This window comes from Mustela lutreola, chromosome 2, assembly GCF_030435805.1.
Source record: "Mustela lutreola isolate mMusLut2 chromosome 2, mMusLut2.pri, whole genome shotgun sequence".
In the NCBI taxonomy this organism is placed as follows: Eukaryota; Metazoa; Chordata; class Mammalia; order Carnivora; family Mustelidae; genus Mustela; species Mustela lutreola.
Genome location: NC_081291.1, coordinates 221,796,575 through 221,816,342, shown reverse-complemented (window position 1 = coordinate 221,816,342; position 19,768 = coordinate 221,796,575). Strand labels below are relative to the sequence as shown.

At 56.9% G+C, this 19,768-nt stretch overlaps 1 protein-coding gene across 4 annotated transcripts in view; it reads right to left on the bottom strand.

The window, feature by feature from the left end:
• The window catches only part of ABCG1 (ATP binding cassette subfamily G member 1), a 65,996-nt gene that overhangs the window by 30,408 nt on the left and 15,820 nt on the right, over positions 1-19,768 (bottom strand). For all 4 annotated transcript variants that reach the window (XM_059164794.1, XM_059164795.1, XM_059164792.1 and 1 more), the window contains one exon: positions 15,126-15,369. In XM_059164794.1, coding sequence (XP_059020777.1) covers positions 15,126-15,369 — 244 coding nt within the window. The remainder of the gene's footprint in view (positions 1-15,125; positions 15,370-19,768) is intronic.

Genomic DNA, 19,768 nt, shown 5'->3' with positions numbered 1-19,768 from the left:
CCAGGAAGTCGAAGGAAAATGCTTGAATTGCCCGGTTTTCCCAGCAGGCTGGCCCACCCGGCCTGGCCACGTCCGAGCCCTCAGCAGCTCCCTCTTCTCTGCCTCTGGTGAGGCCCCAGGTGTCTACTAGGCTCATGGGCCTCTCCTGGCCTCACCCACAGCCTTTGTTTCGGCTCTGCCCTCTGCCCTGACCCCTTCCCGTCCCCTAGTTGGTGTCTCCTCTGTGCCTGGTTGTGGGAAACGCGGCAAGCCTGGCTCACGAATGAACAGACCCCGCTGTCCACAAGAGTGTGGGGTGGGCAGTAGCGTGAAGGGAACTGGGCTTCAGTTCCCCTCCCTGGGTAACCCCTTTATCTGCCGGGGACACCTGAAGTCAGCTGGAAAAGAACGCCACTTTCCAGCTCCCTCCTGACCTTCATGACTTCGAAACCCCAACCCGACCGCTTCCCTATAAATCAAGCTTACCCACAAGCCAATAAAAGGCTCAAGTCTTCACGTAAATCGCATTTCCTTTGACTTTCCCATCTATGAAGTCCCAGAACCCTTCTGATCCTCAAGGTTTGCTCTATCCTATCCGCTCTGGCACAAAGCACAGGGCGTCAGAACAGACCGGAGCGAGCTCCAGAGGCGGTCCGGGGGAGCCAGGTTCCGCCAACACAGCTCCCAGATGGGGGCTGATCTGCACCTTTGGGGCAGGGCTGGGCCGATGACTGGGGGACCCAGGAACCTGCCAGGCACAGGTCTTCCGACTTGGAAGTCACCCCCAGCCGGCAGGCCAGGAAGTGAGGGAGTTCGCACTCTGGCTTCTGCTCGTCCCTGCCGGTGTGACTCTCGCCGGGTCAACTCCCCTCTCTGAAACACCGCCTCTGCCAGCAAGCCGGCGGTTTTCTCCACCTCCGGGCTTTTTGCGGGCACAGGTGCTTCCCCAGTGGTAAAGGTCACTGCCAGCTCTTGCAAGGTTTTTCCAACAGAGATACTGTTACAGCATCAACTATTTTGTGTCAAGGAAATGGGCATCATCCTGACAGCCCCTGCCCTTCGCGCAGAGGGGAGAATCCTTGGGATCACCCCCTCACACTCCAACCATGAGGACCCCCTCTGTGCTCCCAGGATTTTTTTAAATCACGAATTACAATTCTGCGACTCAGAACCGACCATCTGTGAGCCAGGGAGGACGCTCAAGTTCAAGGAAGATGCTCGGTGTCTTTGCTGCAAAAGCAGTGAGGATTGCAAAGGAAGGCGGCGCCTACCGGGAAGGCAGCGCGGAGGGGACGCGGCTCGGGGGGCTGTGCGTGCGCCGATTACTGGAGCGGTGAGGACGGTGCCAACTGCCATGTTTCTTACCGAGTCCCTAGAGCTGGTGCGGGGGATTTTGGAAATGTGACGGTGTTCTGATCAAGTTTTGCTGAATGCTGACAGATGGCTCAGGTAGGCTCGTGTCGGAGCCCTGCGCCGGGAGGGGCGAGGAGCGGCTCGGGGTCCGACAGCCCGTCCTGCAGCCCTACAAGCCCCACCCCCACCCCGCGCCATGTCTACTCTGGCCTCATTCTCCCACGAGAGGCCGTGCCCGGGAGCCTGCAGCAGACCGAGGTCCCTTCACACGGCCCTCGCTCTAGGTTTCCCGGTGGAACTGGCCAGGGCAGGGACCCAACAGTGACAGAGCTCACAACAGATAAAGCCTTTATCTGGGTTTGACACATAAGCAGGAGAAAACCTTACCTTCTCTATCCCGCGCAGATGATCTCTCCAACCAGCGCGCGAGCTCACGCATTCACACACACACGCGCACACACACGTGCTAAAATACCAATCTCCAGATCAGATGAAGAGACAAACTAACATGTCTTCCCTCAAATAAGAATAATAAATTTGCTGAATTTACACAGCATCCTGAAGCCAGCTCTCCCTGCAGAGATGCCCCAGAGGACGGGGGCTTTCGGTCCCCAGTGGAAAACAGGGGACAGAGAGGCTCTCTCGGGCCACGTGCGGCTCAGAAGCCTGGGCCTGGCCCTGTGCTGCCCACGGAGCTGCCCCAGCACCCCCGTCCCACCCCGCTAAAGCCCTGTCGATTTTCAAAACCCCAACAGAAACACGGGCCCAACACGTCCTCCCTTTTCAGGTAACAGCGAGCTCACGCACAGGACAACGAAGAATGTCCATTTTGCACGAGTTTGCATGAAAACCGGCTGCCCAGCGTCCTGAGGGGCCGTCACTCCTGAAGCTGTCACAGTGAGTGTAGGGACGCCAGATGGTGAAGGTGGCCCTCCCAGGCTGTCCCGGGCCCCCAGACCCCCTGCTTTCCACTGACACAGGTGACAAAGCGGCTGACTTTACCCCTCCTCCACTGCCCATCTCTCACCCCCCACCCGGGTCGTGCGGGGCAGCGAGGGCCACGGGCCCCCGCCAGAGCTGTGCACACTCCTGGGAGAGTCTCTTCTGACCACACTGTCTCATTCTCCAGGAAAACAGGGCTTTAGGGCACATGCGTGAAGGAAGGCAACATTTTTGTGTAGGGAGTTGACAAAACGTGGCCATGGGCCTGGGTGGCCCCCAGATCTGCTTTGTAGGACCGAGGACAAAGAGGAGGGACGTGGGGGTCGGCCAAGCTGGCCTCCATCCCAGCCAGGGTCTCCGCGGCCCCTGCAGGAACTCTGAACCTGTCGCTTACAGGGTTCCATCATCGATGACGTGGACGCGGTGCCCCACACGGCTTCGGGGACGTGGCGAGGCAAGCCGTCAGCCTACCTGGTCTACCCGGCGCCTGCAGCCCAAGGTGGCCTCCCAGGCCGCAGCCCTCCCTCCAAGACAAGACCTAGAACCTGTGACCGTGCCTGTCGCATGCGGCTCTCCTCCACTCTCCCGCGGGGCCGAGGGGAGGGTCACGCCAGCACAGCTGGGACACGTCCCTGAACGTCACCATGAACCAGGTCGGCTGCCCTTACTTTTTAAAGCCTCGATTTTTGCCCCAAACTTAGTTTTAGAATGACAACCAAACAGCTTTGATCCGACCTATTATTTATTATATCACATATAGAACCATTCAGAAGGACTGTAGCTACTGTTTATTAAGCCCTACATGCTGGGCAGGGGGCGTCCAGGTGACTTGGGTCGGTTGAGCATCCAACTCGTGGTTTTGGCTCAGGTCGTGATGTCAGGGTCATGGGATCGAGCCCCGTGGCCGGCTCCACACGGAGCGACGGGTCTGCTTGGGATTGTCTCTCTCCCTCTGCCTCTGTATGCTCTCCCACTCTTTCTCTCTCTTCCAAGTAAATGAAATCTTAAAACCAAACAAAGCCAACACTACGTGTCGGGCACGGTGTTTCCTATGGATGAAGTTACCCGATCCAGTGCGATGGGTGGACGATGGTGGCCATGACGATGGCCCTTCACAGAGAGGGACGGGAACGCGCCCAGCTGCCTGGGTCGTAGGTGGTAGAGCGGGGCTTTGACACACACGCCCTTATCCCGGAGCCCACATTCCCAAGCCCAACCCTCCTCCACTGAGAGTGTGTTGCTAGAAGGCGCCGGACCTACAGTCCTTTTATTGAAAGGAAGAGAGGAGAAAGGAAGATTCTCACGAGGCCCCACGGATCATGCAATTCGTCTTAACCTCTGCCTTGTTACACATTCACTTATGACTCAAAGGAAGGAACATGCTTTTTTTTTTTTTAACAAAAACTACAGCCTAACAGGATTTCACACTTACTGTCAGCAAAGGCAAGAGCAAGGTCTACATGCTGGTGATGCCGCCGCCAGGCTGAGACCACGGCCCATCACCACCCACGCCTGAGAGGCCGCCGGCCCCACCGTAGCTGCCTGTGCGCCAGCAGAGGGCACAACGTCCCTACTTTGCAGCCATGAAAAGCTAGCCACAAGACTAACATGCCCAGCACCTGATTACATCTCACACCCTTGTCAGATAACCCACATGAACCTCGCACCTGAGCCAAATTCTGAAGTGTAATGTTGCCGGGAACACGGTTCCTATGGTGGAAATTTCCATCCTGTCACAGCAGCATAGACGCTTCCGTGTCAATAGCGTTGGCGATGCAACCCGCCTCAGCCAGCGAGCAGGACGTTCTGGAAAGACCCCCCAGAAATAATGGAACCTCTGCCTAGCTCACCCACGGAAATGCATGAGCCTTAAATAAGGTATCTGCTTGCCTCTCTGAAATGATGGGGGTCAGTCCTGATAATAACCGTGAGCAGGAAGCCCGGAGGCCTTCGAGAAGGGACAGTACAGAAATTCCCCTGGGCACACTCCCAGTGCTGGTCGACGGTCTTCTAGGGCGGAGAGCCCAGGGTGTCGGGACGCGAGATCGTGGGTCCTGGGTAAGGGAGGGCACTCTGCTGCAGGGACAGGGGACCTTGCTGCTCTGAGCCACAAGGGAATGGTAAGGAGAGCTTCCCGTGTGGTTTGCTAGGAAGACAGACACGCTGGTATCATTGTTCTTATTTGTGAGTAAGATCCTCGATGAAGCCAAGGGCAAGAGCCCAGCAGCCAGCACGTGGGCCGTCTGTCCTACAGCACTGAAATGCATCCGGCTGTGAGCCTCAGCCACTCCCCGCTCTAACCCCCTACTCCTAAGTGGTCGGCCAGAGGCGGCACATGGGCTCCATTCAGTGAGGGACGATCCAAGTGTCCCATCTTCTCAGGGCCCGGGCCGTCCTGTGACAGGGGTTACTGGCGTAGTCCCCATTAGGAAGCAGAGAAAAAGAAAAACACAAAATGGTATGCTGCGTGCCAGGACCGTGGGGGCAGAAGGGCACGGAGGCACAAGCCGCAGAGGGAAGGATGGGTGCAGGAACGCTTCCCCCCACCTGGGGAGACAAGGTAGGCTCCTGGCACGGGCCACGGGGCAGGGCAAGACCGCGCAAACACAGAGCAGTTGTGCCTGACAACGTCTGAAGAGGGGCTCCCGAGAGAACCGTCTGGAGACAAACAGGAGGGGGAGCCCTTGCGACATACCCAGTTCCAAAATCGAGACGCACAGAACATTCCTGCGAACAGAGACAAGAGGATTGGGACCGTCCTCCTCTCCGAGCCTGGTAAAAATGAGAGGCAGGAAAAGTGGGGCGCTGTGGCCCAGAGCACGTGACACATTGGTTAACGACGTAAGGGAAGCAGGACCAGACAGAGGTTAGGCTAGAAGGCCCACTGCGCACACCACTGAAGACACAGGCACTTTCTGGACAAGCTCTTAGAAACAGGAAACCCTCAAGCTTCCTTTGCATGTCCATTGAGCCCCTCACTTTTCAACCAGACTTTTGTATATGGTATGATCTTGTGTTAGTAACGTGCGCGGTTACTGTTCACGACAATAGGACATCTCAGTTATCAGACATGTGCGCTTCCTTCTCTGCAGAAGTTTTTACCCTCCATACCAGCAAATCCCCCAGGAACGGTAAGAGAATTTACGGTGATGAGACTTACCCACCACCGTCTCTGACTTCCGGTGCATTCTACCCTTAGCCCAGCGAACCTCAGAGACTTGGGAACTCTGGAGGTCCCTTTGTCGGTTTACAGAAATGTCAGCGCTACAGTCACAAAATCAAATAAGCAACCCAGTAAAACCCAAGGCTGTGAGGAAAATCGTTAGTCCCCAGTCTCCTTGCATTGGGTCGGGAGCCCAAAAGGTTGAGCAAAGCATATGAGCCATGGTGTTTAGTGTTTTAGTGTTTCATAACACAGGCAAATGCAGCCCAAAGGAACCAGGGCCGCACTTGTGCGGAGAAAGCCCTGGTCCCGGGGGAGGGTGAAGGACCGCACTCAATTCCACTGGCACTCCCAGGTCCAGTGCAGAAGCTGTATTTACCATCACCTTTGTGGGTTCAGGAAACACGTGTACTAGATGCTCCAGCAAACCCAGGGTCAAGTTCAGCTGTTACTTCTCCTGGCTCGGCTGCCGCCCAGCCTGGAAGTGACTCAGCAGCCCGGGCCCTCCGGATTCCAGCCCGCTTACTGGATCCCCCGCTCCGGATTCCTAAGGGGAATTCCAGGACTCCCGCGGCCGCCCTGCTCATTTTTAAGCACTGACCTGAGGGGAGGGAGGGCGCCAGGTCTGCGGCCAGGTGCTTCCCGCCCTACCTGCCCGGCCCCGCCCTCTCGGCGCCCCACCTGCGGGTGAGCCTGAAACAAAAGGAGACAAGAAGCTTTTACAGGGGTTCAGAAGTCGGTGATCTCAAAGGGAACGACCTCATGGCGCCAGCTTCCACGTTAAAGGGAAGTCTGGAAAATTCGCGCAGCCTGCCCCGGCGGAGGATGAACGCCCGCCGGGGCGCAGACACGGCCCCTCTCCGTCGGACGCCGGCGGAGCCCCGGGTCGTGCTCAGGCCGACATCAAAATAACCGTCGTCGCCGGGAGAGTCTCTCCATAAATCAGCTCCGTTTCGGACGCGCTCCGGGGCGCAACCGGGCTCCGGGACGGGGCGCGCGCGGCCCCCGCGCCAGTGTTCGGCGGGCCCGGGCGGGCCCCGAGTCTGCGCCCCCGGGGTCGGCGCGCCCGGGGTCCCCGCGGCCATGGGGCGCCGGGCCCGGGGAGGCGGAGACCCGGAGACCCGGCGGCCCCGGGGGCGCAGCATCCCCCCTGCGCTCGCGCTCAGCTCCCGCTTAGCAACAGCGCCCCGCGCGCAGCCCAGCGCGCCCAGCCGGCGAGGTTACCCGCGAGCATTGACCGATAGTAACCCCGGCGCGGGCGGCGGCCCCGGCGGCGGCAGCCACTGCGCACGCGCGGCGGCGCGCACCTGCCCCGCCCGCATCTGCGCGCGCGCTAGGGCCCTGGCCATGTAGGGCTCTAACTGCGGTGCTCAAGGTGCGGTTCCCCAGGCACGCGAAAATCCTCGGAAATCCTCCCGGCCGCCTCCACCAGACCCGCGGCCAGATCTGCATGTGGGCGCAGGGGCGGCCGGCCGGCCGTCTCGCAGGGACGAGCGCGCCCCTCACCCCCGGGGGCAGCCCTCCTGCGGCGTCGGCCTTGGCACAGCCGCCGAGGAGAGGGATGGGTTTTCCGTCCGCATTTGAAGCCCGCCGAAGAGCCTCCTCTAGGCCGGCGGCCAGAGCCTCACCTTGTCGAGAAGGCGCAGGTGAAAATTGGCCAGAATGAATCCGCTCTTTGTTTGATAACAAGCCAGTCTGGCAGCCCTGGGAAGGAGCGGGCAGGCGGAGGGCAACTGGCCGGACACCCCCATCCCGGAGGGTGAGGGCGGGCAGAGATGCTCAGCCCAGTCCCCAGCCAGGCGGCTGGAGTTCCTACCCAGGCCAGAAAAGGAAACTGTCCCCTCCCCCAGACTAGCCCAGGTAGGAAATGTGGGAACCGCCTGGCCAGGGAGGCAGGGAGGCCTTCTGTGGTGCCTCAGCTGTCACCAGGGCCTGGGGCTGGGGTATGTCACAGGCAAGAACGTTTCAAACAGTTAGTTTGATGTGGGCCTAGGAGATGACAAAAGAAGGTGAGTTCTCAGTGGAGCTCATTGAGAAACAGGTAGACTTGAGGTTTAAACCTGAATCTGAGGGGCACCTGGGTGGCTCAGTGGGTTAAGCCGCTGCCTTCGGCTCGGGTCATGATCACAGGGTCCTGGGATCGAGCTCTCTGCTCAGCAGGGAGCCTGCTTCTCTCTCTCTCTCTGCCTGCCTCTCCATCTACTTGTGATTTCTCTCTGTCACATAAATAAATCAAAAATCAAAAAAAAAAAAACAAAAAACAAAAACAAACCTGAATCTGAGATCTGTCTCTCTGGAAACCTCCTTTACTCCTGGGTGAGATGTCCGTGCTGATAGACCCCCATGACCCTCCCGTGAGCCCTCCAGGAGACAGTGCGCTAAAGCCAGCAGCATGGGCTTAGGGGGCAGTTTTCTTTTTATTAAAAAAAACAAACACTTCTCCCAAAAAAGTGGGAAGGCAGAAATAACAGCTAAGAAATCCCACAAAACTCCCGCTAAAAAGATTCAGTTTCAAGATAGGCCACTGAGACATGAAGGCAAGGGACTTTTCGTTGCCTTATGACAATAAAAGAAACAGAAAGACGGCCTCACATCCTCCTCGTCTGTGAAGCCCCACTCCTCAGTTTAGGGCCGGAGAGCATGAGCTCTGCTCGCTACCCTGCCCCCAGGGATGCCATGGTGATGCCCAAGCCCCAAGCGAGACTCCAGCCTCCTTCCCTCCAGGGGCCCCATACTTCTGTGTTTTCCTTCTCCAGTGACCCTGGGTCTTGATGCACTTGGTTATTTTTTGTACTTGGTGAGGCATTTTCCTCTTCCTAATTTGTGAGCTTATTTCAAGACCAAGACTGTAAGTATTTTTGCAAAGTTCCAAAAAGCAGAACTGGGGTCAACAGATGAATTCCAAGTCAGTTTCAGTTTCAGCGCAACAGACAGAAGCCTTTTCTAAGAATTACACTGTGCGAGCAACGACCTGACTACCCGGGCAGATGTCAGTCCCTGGTTGTCGCAAGTGTCCAGACAGAGGCTGGCATCCTGTTGGCGGGGGAGGAGGCGAGAAGAGTTGCTCCACCGGCGGGAGGTCAGACCAAGGGAGCTCAGAGGCCCCGTAGGCCTGCAAGATTCGGACTCTCAGTATAGGCCTCAACTGAGCATAAGAAGAATCTGGAAGTCACTCTGGCCTGTCCTGATGTTGACACGGAATGCTGTTTACCCCACAGAGCTGCAGGTGGCTGATGACACAGCTGCAGAGTGAGAAGGGAAGCCAGTGGCGGGTGGTGGGGGGGGGTCTCAGGGCCTCCCTGCAGGCACGCCAGCCTCCACCCTTGGCTCTGAAAACTCCTCTTGGTGTCTCATCTAGTATGCTGAGCCAAACACTCAGTATCAGATATATTTCATTGGAAGGGAAGCGTCCCCTCAAAGGTTTTGGAAGCTGGTCAGCCTGGATTTGACAGAGAATGCCCCGCCCCCTTTCTCCAAACCCCTGGATGGGGCAGGTCGCATTTACCCAGACCACGTGGTTACCTTTGTTCCTTCAAATAAGCAAATCTGTTGATTCCAGAACTGAACTCAAAAAGAAAGGGTGTATGGTTTCTAAAGGTTTCTTTCTGCCAATTTATAAACAACAGGAATGGTTTCAGGTTCAGCAAAATGTCACCTTGGGTTATTTCTTTGCCTTGACAGATTAGGTTTGGGTTTATAGCTCAAGAATGTGCAGTTCTCAAGATGTGAGCATTTCTGGGGTGTTAAAGGAAGGCAGGAGGGCACCCACCTGGCAGGTGAAAACAAGGGTGGCACTGATACCTTTAAACAAGTGAGACAGTGACACCAGCACCCCACTGAGAAGGGCACAGCCCTGCAAAGTCTCCTCGAAGAGACCAGATGGCTCAGGGACAAGCAGACTCTGGGAACATGACAAAAGGTGAGCGTGCCCTAATAGAGAAGCCGCAGATGGGAAAGTGACAGGGTGGCCTGACATGGAAGCCGAGGAGAAAAGGAAACCTCAAGGCCAGTGTTGGCTGGACCACCAAAGCCATATCTGCAGGGGCCATCAGCCTGACGATGCCACACCTTTCCTTGGGCACCAGATTGCAGGTCCCAGCTAGTGATGGCGTGGCTTCCAGGCCGGCTGCCGGCTGCAGAAGAGGAGCATGGAAACTCTTGGATGTTAACGTTCTCCTTGGAAACTAGCACCCCTCTGATGTTGAACATGGTCGCTATGCACCCCTCTGTTATGATTCTGTGGGAAAGCCAGTCCCTCCTCAATGTGTTTTCAAAGCCCACGAAGCAGAAGATCAAGACTGTTCCAGAAGACCTCATCACCAAAGGGCCTGAGTGGGCGGCTTACCTGCCTGCCTGAGGGAGCCACCAAGGACTGAGGACCAAAGAACTGGCCCCAGAGGAGAAGGGAGGAGCGCTCTCGCGTCTGGTCTCTCCATGGCAACGTAGGGCCACTGGGCTTCCTTTGTAAACGCCCCAGCCTCAAGCAACGAGCCCCTGGAGCAAGGTATAGATAAGTTCATCCCACTGCCCTAGAAGACTAGCTACCGTCTCAAAGACAAAGGCAGACTATTAAAAACAATCTTCTTTTGTACCTACCCCCCCCAAATCCACTTTAGCATGATGGTTCCCAGGGAGCACATGAAACTCATTCATTTGTGCTGGGGGCTATCTGAACCCCCTGGAACCTGAGCAGTCCCCACCCTTCCGAGGGCCCACAGCCGCCGCCGGAGCCCCACAGTCCTCCTCTCCAGGCCTTCCCTCCCTGTCCCTGCCCCTGTGGGTTGCACAGAGCCAGCCAGCCCCGGGTTGGAATCCAGTCTACCCTTAATGGAATTCCTGAAAGGGATTTATTGGTGGCGCATTCCACTCATTTTAGCCTGTCTGTGTGGTGGGCCCTGGGAGGTAGCTTTGGAAATTAAGAGAAAGCAAACTTTAATTCGAGAATGCGTTTTAAAGCTTAGACGCAAAGCAGGATGGATAATTCAATGTGGATCCGCCCAGAAGGTTCTAACTCCTTCCTGGTTATTTAGCGAGGCAGAGGCTGGGAGGTAGGGTTTCAGAGTGAGCCCACATGCTGGTCTGTGCACCACACGGGTGCCAGGCCGAGGCGCAGTGGAGAAAACTCTCTAGCGCCCCAGGTAGAATTCCTTTCCTTCTCGACCTGAATTCTGTCGCCAGGTAATCATGGGAGGCGTAGATAATTTCTAAGAATCATGTCACCTGTTTATGTGAACCCATGCCATGCACACAGCTCACCTCTCTGGTGAGGGGACGGGACAGCTGGAGCCTGTCCCAAGGCCAGGAGATCCTTCCCAGGTCCTTGGGAATGGTGAAGGGGACTGACATCCCCACAGGTCAATTAAAAGGGACATCCACCAGCGTTAACAGTTGAGGTACTGCCCAATGGTTTCATCAGATGGTCACGACAGCCCCAGGCCATGGTGGTCTGATAGTGCGTGGCCTCGGGGCCAGGGGCTTACCAGGTTCCTCATTGGGCCCTGGCCCCAAATTGTACAGACCCGCTTTTCCATCTTCTGTGCTCCTGGGACTCAGGGCCTATCTGTGAACCTCGTGCATCCCACGGGGAGAGAGAGAGGCCAATCAGAATTGGCCCCTGAGCCAAGGGGCCCCACGCACAGCTTTAATTCTCCAGACAAAAACGACCCGGGTTTCCTTGGGGAGCACTGTTCTCCAGTACCCCAAGCACTGTCTTTGTTCCTCGTGATGGGTCACATCCTGCGGACAGCGCCTGTGTGACCCGGCCCTGAATGCCAGCAAGTGCTATTTAAGTGTGAGACGTCCCTGTCACCTCCCGTGGTGACATGTTCCCCTGAGAATTTCATGATGGGGATTCTGTTCTTAATCGGGGGTCCTAAACATTCCCAACATGGTGTCTTCTTTACAGGAACGGAAGCCACTTTCAAAGTAAGTCACCGTGAGGGCGAATGAGGACCTCTGGACCAGACCGTCCCTACGTGTCCCCAACACGGGGGCTTGTGTGTGCCCACATCCACACTCTTCTAGATCATTTGTCCCATCCACTTGTGCTATGTGAGTGCATTCCTTGGGGGCGAGTAATTACCACATCAGAAGCCGGTGAAATTATCCTTGGGGTGTACCGGTTCTCCCGAGAACACTTCCTTTCACAATTATGTTCTCTACTAGGAATCTATTATATGATGTGGTTTTTCCTCCAAAGACATCATTAATCATATGGTGAAAATGTTACGACAATTGAAAATGTAGAGATGTTTGTTCGATGCCATATTCAGTGCTTGGCAATCGTCCCGCTTAAGGGTTTTAAAGAACCAGCGCCTGACATCTTTCCAATGATGCCGCGGATTCCATCTACCTGCTACCTTTCTTGCGAGGATTAGGACACTCTCTTTAAAACGATGGTGTTAGGAGTTTCTAACATTATTCCAATCACATGGCCAAGCTTGGCTACCACGTTCTGTGTCGAGTTGGGTCCCAGCACTGGTTCTGGGAGAAGCCGTGGGAGGAAGAGGCTGCTCTGGAACACACGGAGGGGCCCAGGGTCTCTGTGATGGGAAGAGAGCTGGAGCAGGAGTCGGACCACGGGTCCGGCCTTGGCTCTGACCTTGCACCATCACTGTGGTTCCCTGGAGCCAGGCCCTCCAGGAATTCACGTCCTGGAAATGCCAGGGCGTCCAGGCCCAGTGTGATCGCTCCGGGGAGCTCGATACGGAAAGCTGAATTTTAAACAAAGCCCCCTCCCCACGGGGCGCCTGGGCCGTGCAGTTGGTGAAGCGTCTGACTCTGGGTTTCTGCTCTGGTCACGATCTCAGGGTCATGAGGTCGAGCTGCACGTGGGGCTCCACGCTCAACACGGAGTCTGCTTAGACTTTCTCCCCCTGTCCTTCCCCCTGCCCCATGCTTGCTCTTTCTCTCTCTGAAGCAAGTAAGCCTTAAAAAAGAAAGTCAGCAAAACAAATGTGCTGAGAGAAGTAAGAGAAAGAGCCCCTGCCCCAAAGGTTGGCCACACGGGGCCTCTCACAGAGGGGATGCCGGACATGCAACGGCCCCTGTGAGACACGGGCCCACAGAGTGGCTGGGTTTGACTTCTCAGCTTGGCTGAATCACGGCCGGGCGCCGCGGCAATCGCCAACAGGCAGAGGAACAAGGGCAGGAAAGGCAGGATCCCACCCCGAGGGCAAAGGAGCGGGACCCCAGCAAGGAGGGGCTCACCCATGAGAAGGTGGTGAACGGGCTGGGAAAGGCAGATGGGCAGGTCCCCGCCCAGGGACCTCCCCTGGGCAGCCCAGATGACCAGTTCCAAATTTCGTGCCTTCTTTTATGATTTGTCCTGGGGGGCTCTTAGTCGGGGAGATACAGTCCCCACATTCTGAGCCTACTGGGAGCTCTGGACTTCCCTGGCCGCAGCTCGCAGCCTGATATAGCAGCCACCCCGCCAAGCCGCAGGGCCGAGTGGGCACGAAGTCTGGAGGGGCAGCGCCATCTCCCTGAGGCGAGGCACGGGGCATCCCGGTTTACCTGCTGGGGAGCTCAGGCTCCCAGGCGAGCCCCTGCACCGCTCAGTTTCCTTTCTACTCAGTGAGAAGCATTTCCCACCCTAAATTCATGGGGAGTGGGAAGCCATCTAAATTCCGAATTTCAGGGTCCTGAGAACAGAGGAAATGATGGGGCACCCCACGGGGGGAAGGGCTGGGGGAGCGAAGCGGAAACAGGTGCGGAAGCGGGGGGCAGGGAAGGAAGCCAGACTCAGGCCCCGCTGGTTCGGAAGCCAGCAACTGGGACACAGCAGGCCGAGGCTGCCCTTCTTCCCCTCTGGCCCCAACCATCTCTGACTCACCGGCAGGTCCCGTGGGGCCCACTTCCTGCTCCTCCCCTCCGGAGCCCACACAGGTTACTGTAGGGCAAGCTTCTGTCTGGAAGCCACTTGGGCGGAGCCTCCAAGGAGGCGGCTGGGGAGGGGCGGGGGGGCCCCTCCCTCACGCATAAAGAAGCCGTCACCACTGGCTGACCTGGACAATTAGCAGGACCAGTTCTAACACGGAGAGAGCATGGGATCCACAAGCCCCTGACTTGAATAGAAAATGCTGTTCTCCATTTTGCAAACCGCGAACACTGGCTGTGTCGCACGTCAAACCGAGATTCTTTCCACTGTTTTCTCGCATGGCTCTGCAAGCCACCCTCGCCTCAGGGACACCCATCCGAGCCTCATGGCCGTTTCTGCGGCCACAAGTAACAGATGTGCCAAAATCGACCTCGGACCCTCGCAGGCCTGCCATGGCCTTGTCTAGACCAACCAAGCCAAAGCAATGAGGCCCTCCTAGTGGCTCGGCAAGGTTTTCCCTAAGTTTTCTCGTTCACTGTGGGAAGGAAAAGGCCATAAGGAAGCCTGTGTTGAAACGTCAATGGGCTCACACGGACGGACCGACCCGTGAGCCCGGCACAGGCTTGCTTTCCTTACAACACCGGCAGGCGAGCTCTGAGAATGCAAGCCATTGCCATTGATAAGACAAAGGCCATTGATAAGAGCGAGCGCTTGGCCATTGATAAGACAAAGGCCACGTTCCTGGTTGTACAAACAGAAATAAAGTCATCTGGCAACCCGGGTGGCGAGCAGGTCCCAGGGGCCAGTCCATCAAGGGTCCAGCACCGGGGTCACAAGGAAGCCCAGTGCGTCGGCGCCAACAATCTCAACAGCTTAGCATCAAGGGAGTAGGAGAACAGAAGGAAGGTAAGCGCGGGAGAAGAAAATGAACACTAAAGAAGTCGTGTGGGGTCATCCTGGAAAACGAGGAGCGGCACCTGGGTCACTGTTCTTGTTCCAGAGTCCTCACAGACGTCCCTGTGCTGGGAAACGGCTCCTTAGAACCCACGGGCTGCTGTTCCTGGGGGGACGTGGGACATGCCCTCTCCCAGCCGGCCCCCCACCCGCCTGAAGGAGGGTGTAGGACGGGCGCTCGGAGCAGGGGGACACGTGGAGTCAGGTCCACGGGAAGAAACAGGTCAGGCTGGACAAAGAAACGCCAACTTAGGGAAGCATGAACTCTACACACTTTGGAAACCCAGAGCCATCGCAGGAGCACACACGGGGCCTAAGGAAACTCCAAATAGCGGCGTCGGTCGCCGCCCCCACCCCCAGGCGAACACGCAGCAAACCGCGGCGAACCCCAGAGCCTCCCGGTCCTCTGGCTCCCTTTCCGCAGCTCAGTGGACAATGGTCTATTCATGTCCCCTCGTCACCACTCATAATGCAGACGATCGGGCGCCGGAGAGGCCGCGCTAGGTCACCGGCTACTTTGTGCCCCTCCAAACTTGGGAGGGAGCCCCTGTCTTCCTTTCCCTCCAAAACAGTCAGAAACCGTCCCCTCTCGAGAGACCGACACCAAGGGCGCCCAGCGAAGAGGGCCGGGCCGCCGGGGCAGCCGGCACGCGCGGATGCTGACCGGGAGTCTCTGTCGTCGAACCAGGACGGAAGAGCCGGCGGGAATCGGGAGTCCTCTCACCCAGCCTCTTCGCGTTAGAGGCCGGGACGCGGCGGCCACAGAGCCATTAAAGAAACTGGCCGCATCAGCCGCGGTGGGAGTGGGAAGGCTCCCACCTCCCGAATTCCAGACCCCGATGGCCCCGCCCACCTGTCGCCTCCCCGGCAGGCTCCGTCCCCGCCCCCCGCCCGAGCGCACAGCAGCCCTCCTACCTTTCTTCCTCCACCAGGGTCCTTCGGGGACTGAGTAGGAGAGGTCCTTGAATTCAATGTTCACAGCCGCCCTGCGCGGCAGGGACGAGAAGCGCTGCGCCTCCGTGAGGTTGTTGTCGACCTTCTTCAGATGCCCGTTCAGCAGGTCGGTCTCCGAAGCCTCCGTGTTACCCGAGACCACCTCGTCCACCGAGACGCACACGGACTTGGGCTCCGTCATGGCTGCGGAGTAACTGCTGGCATTCTAGAAGAGACGGGCAGGAAGCACAAGAGAGGTGAGGCGCTCCGCACAGGGAAGGGCTCCAGGGACTAGCCATGGGGCTCGGGGTCACCGATGACCCACGGCAACCCTTGGGAAGCCACCGCCCTGCGCTGACCGGGAGGGGTTGGTCATCTCTCGCTATCACTGCTTCTATTGCATTTCTTTATATCTATATGCCTAGGGTAGAAGATTAAACTAATCTACCAAAATCTCACTGCGGAATCCTCAGATCGACTCTCGAAACTATAACAAAGGACTTGCTTGTCTCGAAGAGTCAAACACTGGCTGCCCTGAAAATGATGTCTTTACACGAAGTCCACTCATTCAAAGACCAGGTACAGATGCATGGAGCCCCTAAGAAATGTGTAATTGGGAGCGTTTGACTTAAAATGAGCTGTTTTAGTGCCTTCCTGTGGAAACTCAAGAACATTTCCCAAGGGCCGAGGCTCCACGGGCACCGCTCGGTTGGGCGGGCGTCGGCCTTGTGTCTTCCTGCGGATTTCCCAGTTCACTTCTAGCTCTGCCTCTCACTGTCTCCTCCTCCTAGCACAGGACGTTGGGAAGGCTGATGCTCGCTCTCTCTGCTGTACACACGGCAAAATGCAGACTCAGACGCTCTCTGGAGCTTGCTGAGAGCCCTACAGTCAGGCGAGGGGCAGCACTGATCCCCGAACCCAGTCATCGAAAGAGGAGGTGTTCCTCCCGCTGCAAGCGGAGGACCTGACACTGCATAGCAACGTCGGCTTCTGGAAGCTTCCCTTGGGAGTCAGCATACAGGTATGCCAAGCACCAAAAGTATTTATGCAAAGAACGGAACATCTTTATCTAAAAGCTTGGCGACCCTGAGCAGATCGATGGGCTTCAGGTACAAAACACAGAGCCACCCTGGAGCGGACAAGGACTGCGTGGTGCTTTCCCAGGCTGTCTCTCGAGTCCAAAGAGAGCGTTGCACAGTGCCAAAGTGAGGGCCTTTGGCACCTCTCCTCCATCCGGTTGCATACCATATCGGGAGAGCCCATTGATCAGCCTTGCCGATGATCCCGGGCCCTTCTGCCCGCGGGAGGACTGCCCTCTCCCCCCACCCGAGCGCCCTCTTTAGGGTCCCTGACTGCACCACTGAAAAGCTGGGGTTATTTCCATCACGGTATTGAAAGCCTTGGAAATCTTGGAGGCCTGGGGCAGCTGGGTGGCTCCTGTGGTTAAATGTCAGACTCTTGATTTCAGCTCCGGTTATGATCTCAAGGGTCACAAGATCAAGCCTCACATCGGGCTCCTCGCTCAGCGGGAATCTGCTTGAGATTCTCTCTCCCTCTGCCTCCGCCCCTCCCCCCCTCTAAAATAATACACAAATACATCTTTAAAAAACATCTCAGCGGGCTCTAAGTTTCCGAGTATTTAGAAGCACACGTCGGGCGAGGGGTGATGTGGGCACACGGATTTCGGGTTCTCGTCATGTTTGAAAGTGTTGCTTTGCTGTTTAAGTAAAAGACATACACACACATACACACACACACACACACACACACACACACACACACAGCCTTCCCAGGCATCTCCTACCTCTGAAAAGCTTAACCAAATCAAAGCTTAGCTCACTGACTATAACATTCTGTGGATAAAAATTCAAGTGCCAAGTAAAACTGAGAAAATTAAGCTCGGTTTGCTGCTGGCACCGAACATGTGAAACATTTCACACGCAAACAGAAGTAGGTTCCTGCGGTCCCGAGGCCGAGGCCGGGAAGGCTTGCGTCTGCCTGGCCGCGGATTCCTCAGGGCCCCTCTGCTCTGCGGTGGGGGGGGGGGGGGTGCTGCGGGACATGGCCTTTGCCACAGCTCTGCCCGCTGCCTTCCATGCTGGGGCCCCTTAAAGGAATGACAGCAGGCCCTGCCCTAGCTCAGCACACACTTGACTTCGGGCACCGGGCAGACACACGCAACACCACTCCAGCACCTACAGCGGGTGCCGAGCGCCACCCGTCGGCTCTAGGCCTGCCCCTCAAAGCCTGTGCTCCCCGCACTAGCCACCTCCAAGTAAAAGCGAACCTACATCCTACGGGCAGCCCCAGCTCCAGCTGTGGGGGGTTCAGCTGGGAGCAGGGAGATCCAGGGGCTCCCCACCAGAGGTGGCTCCCAGGACCTCCACCCTGGCATCCCGGCTGCCACAGCCCATCCAGATGGTGCCACTCTCCCTGGCTGCAGCAGGCAGACTCCAAGCCTGTCTCTTCTCTTGCTCACTCACTCGTCCAGGAATGAGAGCCCCCAGCAAAGCCCTGGGGGTCAACAGCCAGCTCCAACAGGCAGACAGCAAGCTCCCCATTCCAGGTTGGGATCCCAGACACGAATGCTGCGGGCAGTCACAATGCCCCGAGGCCAGAGCCAGAATGAGACCAGGTGGGGAGGGGGGAGGACGCCTGCAAGGGAAGAGCATGTGCAAAGGCTCAGCGGCAGGAGGGAGCAGAGCATCGGATCTGAGGGACATTCAGAGGCTGGGGCTCCGCTTCTGGGTGGTAGGGAAGGACGGAGGGCGGAGGGTCCGAGGGAACTGGAGACGCATGGGGTCTGCGCGTGAAGCACTTGCAAACCCTGTGAAGGGTTTTGCCCTTTATCCAGAAGTCTTGCGGGGTGGGGGGCACCACGGGTTCTGAAGTGGAGGTAACAGACCAGAAACTGTAATTACAAACCATCCCCTGCGGCGACATGCAGACGGGAGGGTGACGGTGGCCTTAAGCACCTAGTGGCGGTGGGGAGGGAGGCAAGCGGACAGGCCAGTAGGACAAAGCGGGGTGACTAAACCGATCAGGGAGAGAGGGGAGGAGGCAGAGTCAAGGACTCACTGTTTAAGTATGAAATAATGCCTCCCGCATCCCAGGTGAGTGATCCCAGACAACAGGAGCTACGGGCCCGACAATGCCCGAGACCCAGGAAACTCCAGGCGGCAGAAGGGATGCCTCTTACTATCTCCACACCGCTGGGGGGATCGCCATCTCCCACTCTGTTCAGAGCTGGGCTCTGAGACACAGAGAAGGCCTCCTGCCGGAGACCCCTGGTCAGTGAGTAGCCAAGCCAGGGTCCGGCTCCTGCGGCTTCCCCTCCGCGCCCAGCCAGTGTCCTTAACAGCACATGTGGCTTAGCTTTCTAGAGGCAAGTTGTACGTGACCCTGGGTCATGCCAACCTGTGCCCATTAGAGTGAAAGCCACAAGAAACTGAGGAAACCAGATAATCCCACCCCCCAAAAAAACCCTGACACCCAAGCATCGCATACCATTACCCACCTTTCTTCCACGGATGTCCCATGACCTTGCCCAATTAAGAAAATCATGAAACCTTGGATGATGGGAGGCAGTGGCTGTCATTCTGAAATAGACCAGCTCTCTGGAAACGGATCCGTAGACCAGAGCGGCCGGCAATGTAGGTTACAGCTAGCTTGTCCTCAGCCTCCTGAGCTCATTAAAAATGAAACAAATACATCTTCCCTCCCCATTGGTTCCCTTTCTTTGTATGTTTCCCTATTTTTTTCCCAGCATCTGGGATCTTCGACCTCCCCGTCCACACACAATTTGTGCCGCATAATAAGTGGCAAATAATAGTAAATCCATTCACGGGTGTTGAATGCTGAGGAGACCCTATCTGGGATTGTTGCTGCCTGTCGTTCCTGAGAATATTTTCTTGCGTGCTGACTTCACTTGAAATACAAGCCTACAGAGATGCCTGTTTTGCTGGGGAGGGTCTCTAACAGGCCCCCAGGCCTCTGTGAGGCTGGTTCACGCTATTCACCCAGGGGCACACAATGAGAGATAGAAACTTCTTCCCACAGCCCATGGAGAAGGGAGGAAAGGGAAGAGGGCGATGCCGGTGGCAGGCGTGGGCACACGCTTCTCTCTCAGTTCTCTCTCCCATGTGTCGCTCCTGGGCTTGGTGCCCACCTAGACCAGTGGACCCTTCAATTGGAAGGCAGAAACCTCGGGCACCTGAGAGGAAAACACTAGCCAAGAATCTTCAAGGCTACTACCATGGGGGAAATAATCCACATGTCACACCCTTAACTAAGCCAAAGGCAGGTACTCCGTGTACGGTCACTTAGATTGAAGACCTCATCACCACTGAACCCCGCTTCAATCAGCCCCAAACACCACCACCCTGCTGGGACCGCGTGCCTGCCCCTCCCAGCCCAGCGCAAGGCCAGGAGCTTCGCCCAACCTCCAAGTCAGTTGTTCCAGACTCACACCTGGCACAGTCAGTCCCAGGTGGGACCCCAGAGCGGGGGGTGAGGGAAGGCTCAGGACGCTGGGGCTCTCTCAGGGGCTTTTTGTTTACAACTTGGGTGGAATGTTTTAAACTAAAAAAAAAAAAAAAAATACAAGATTTTTGAGGAGGAAAACA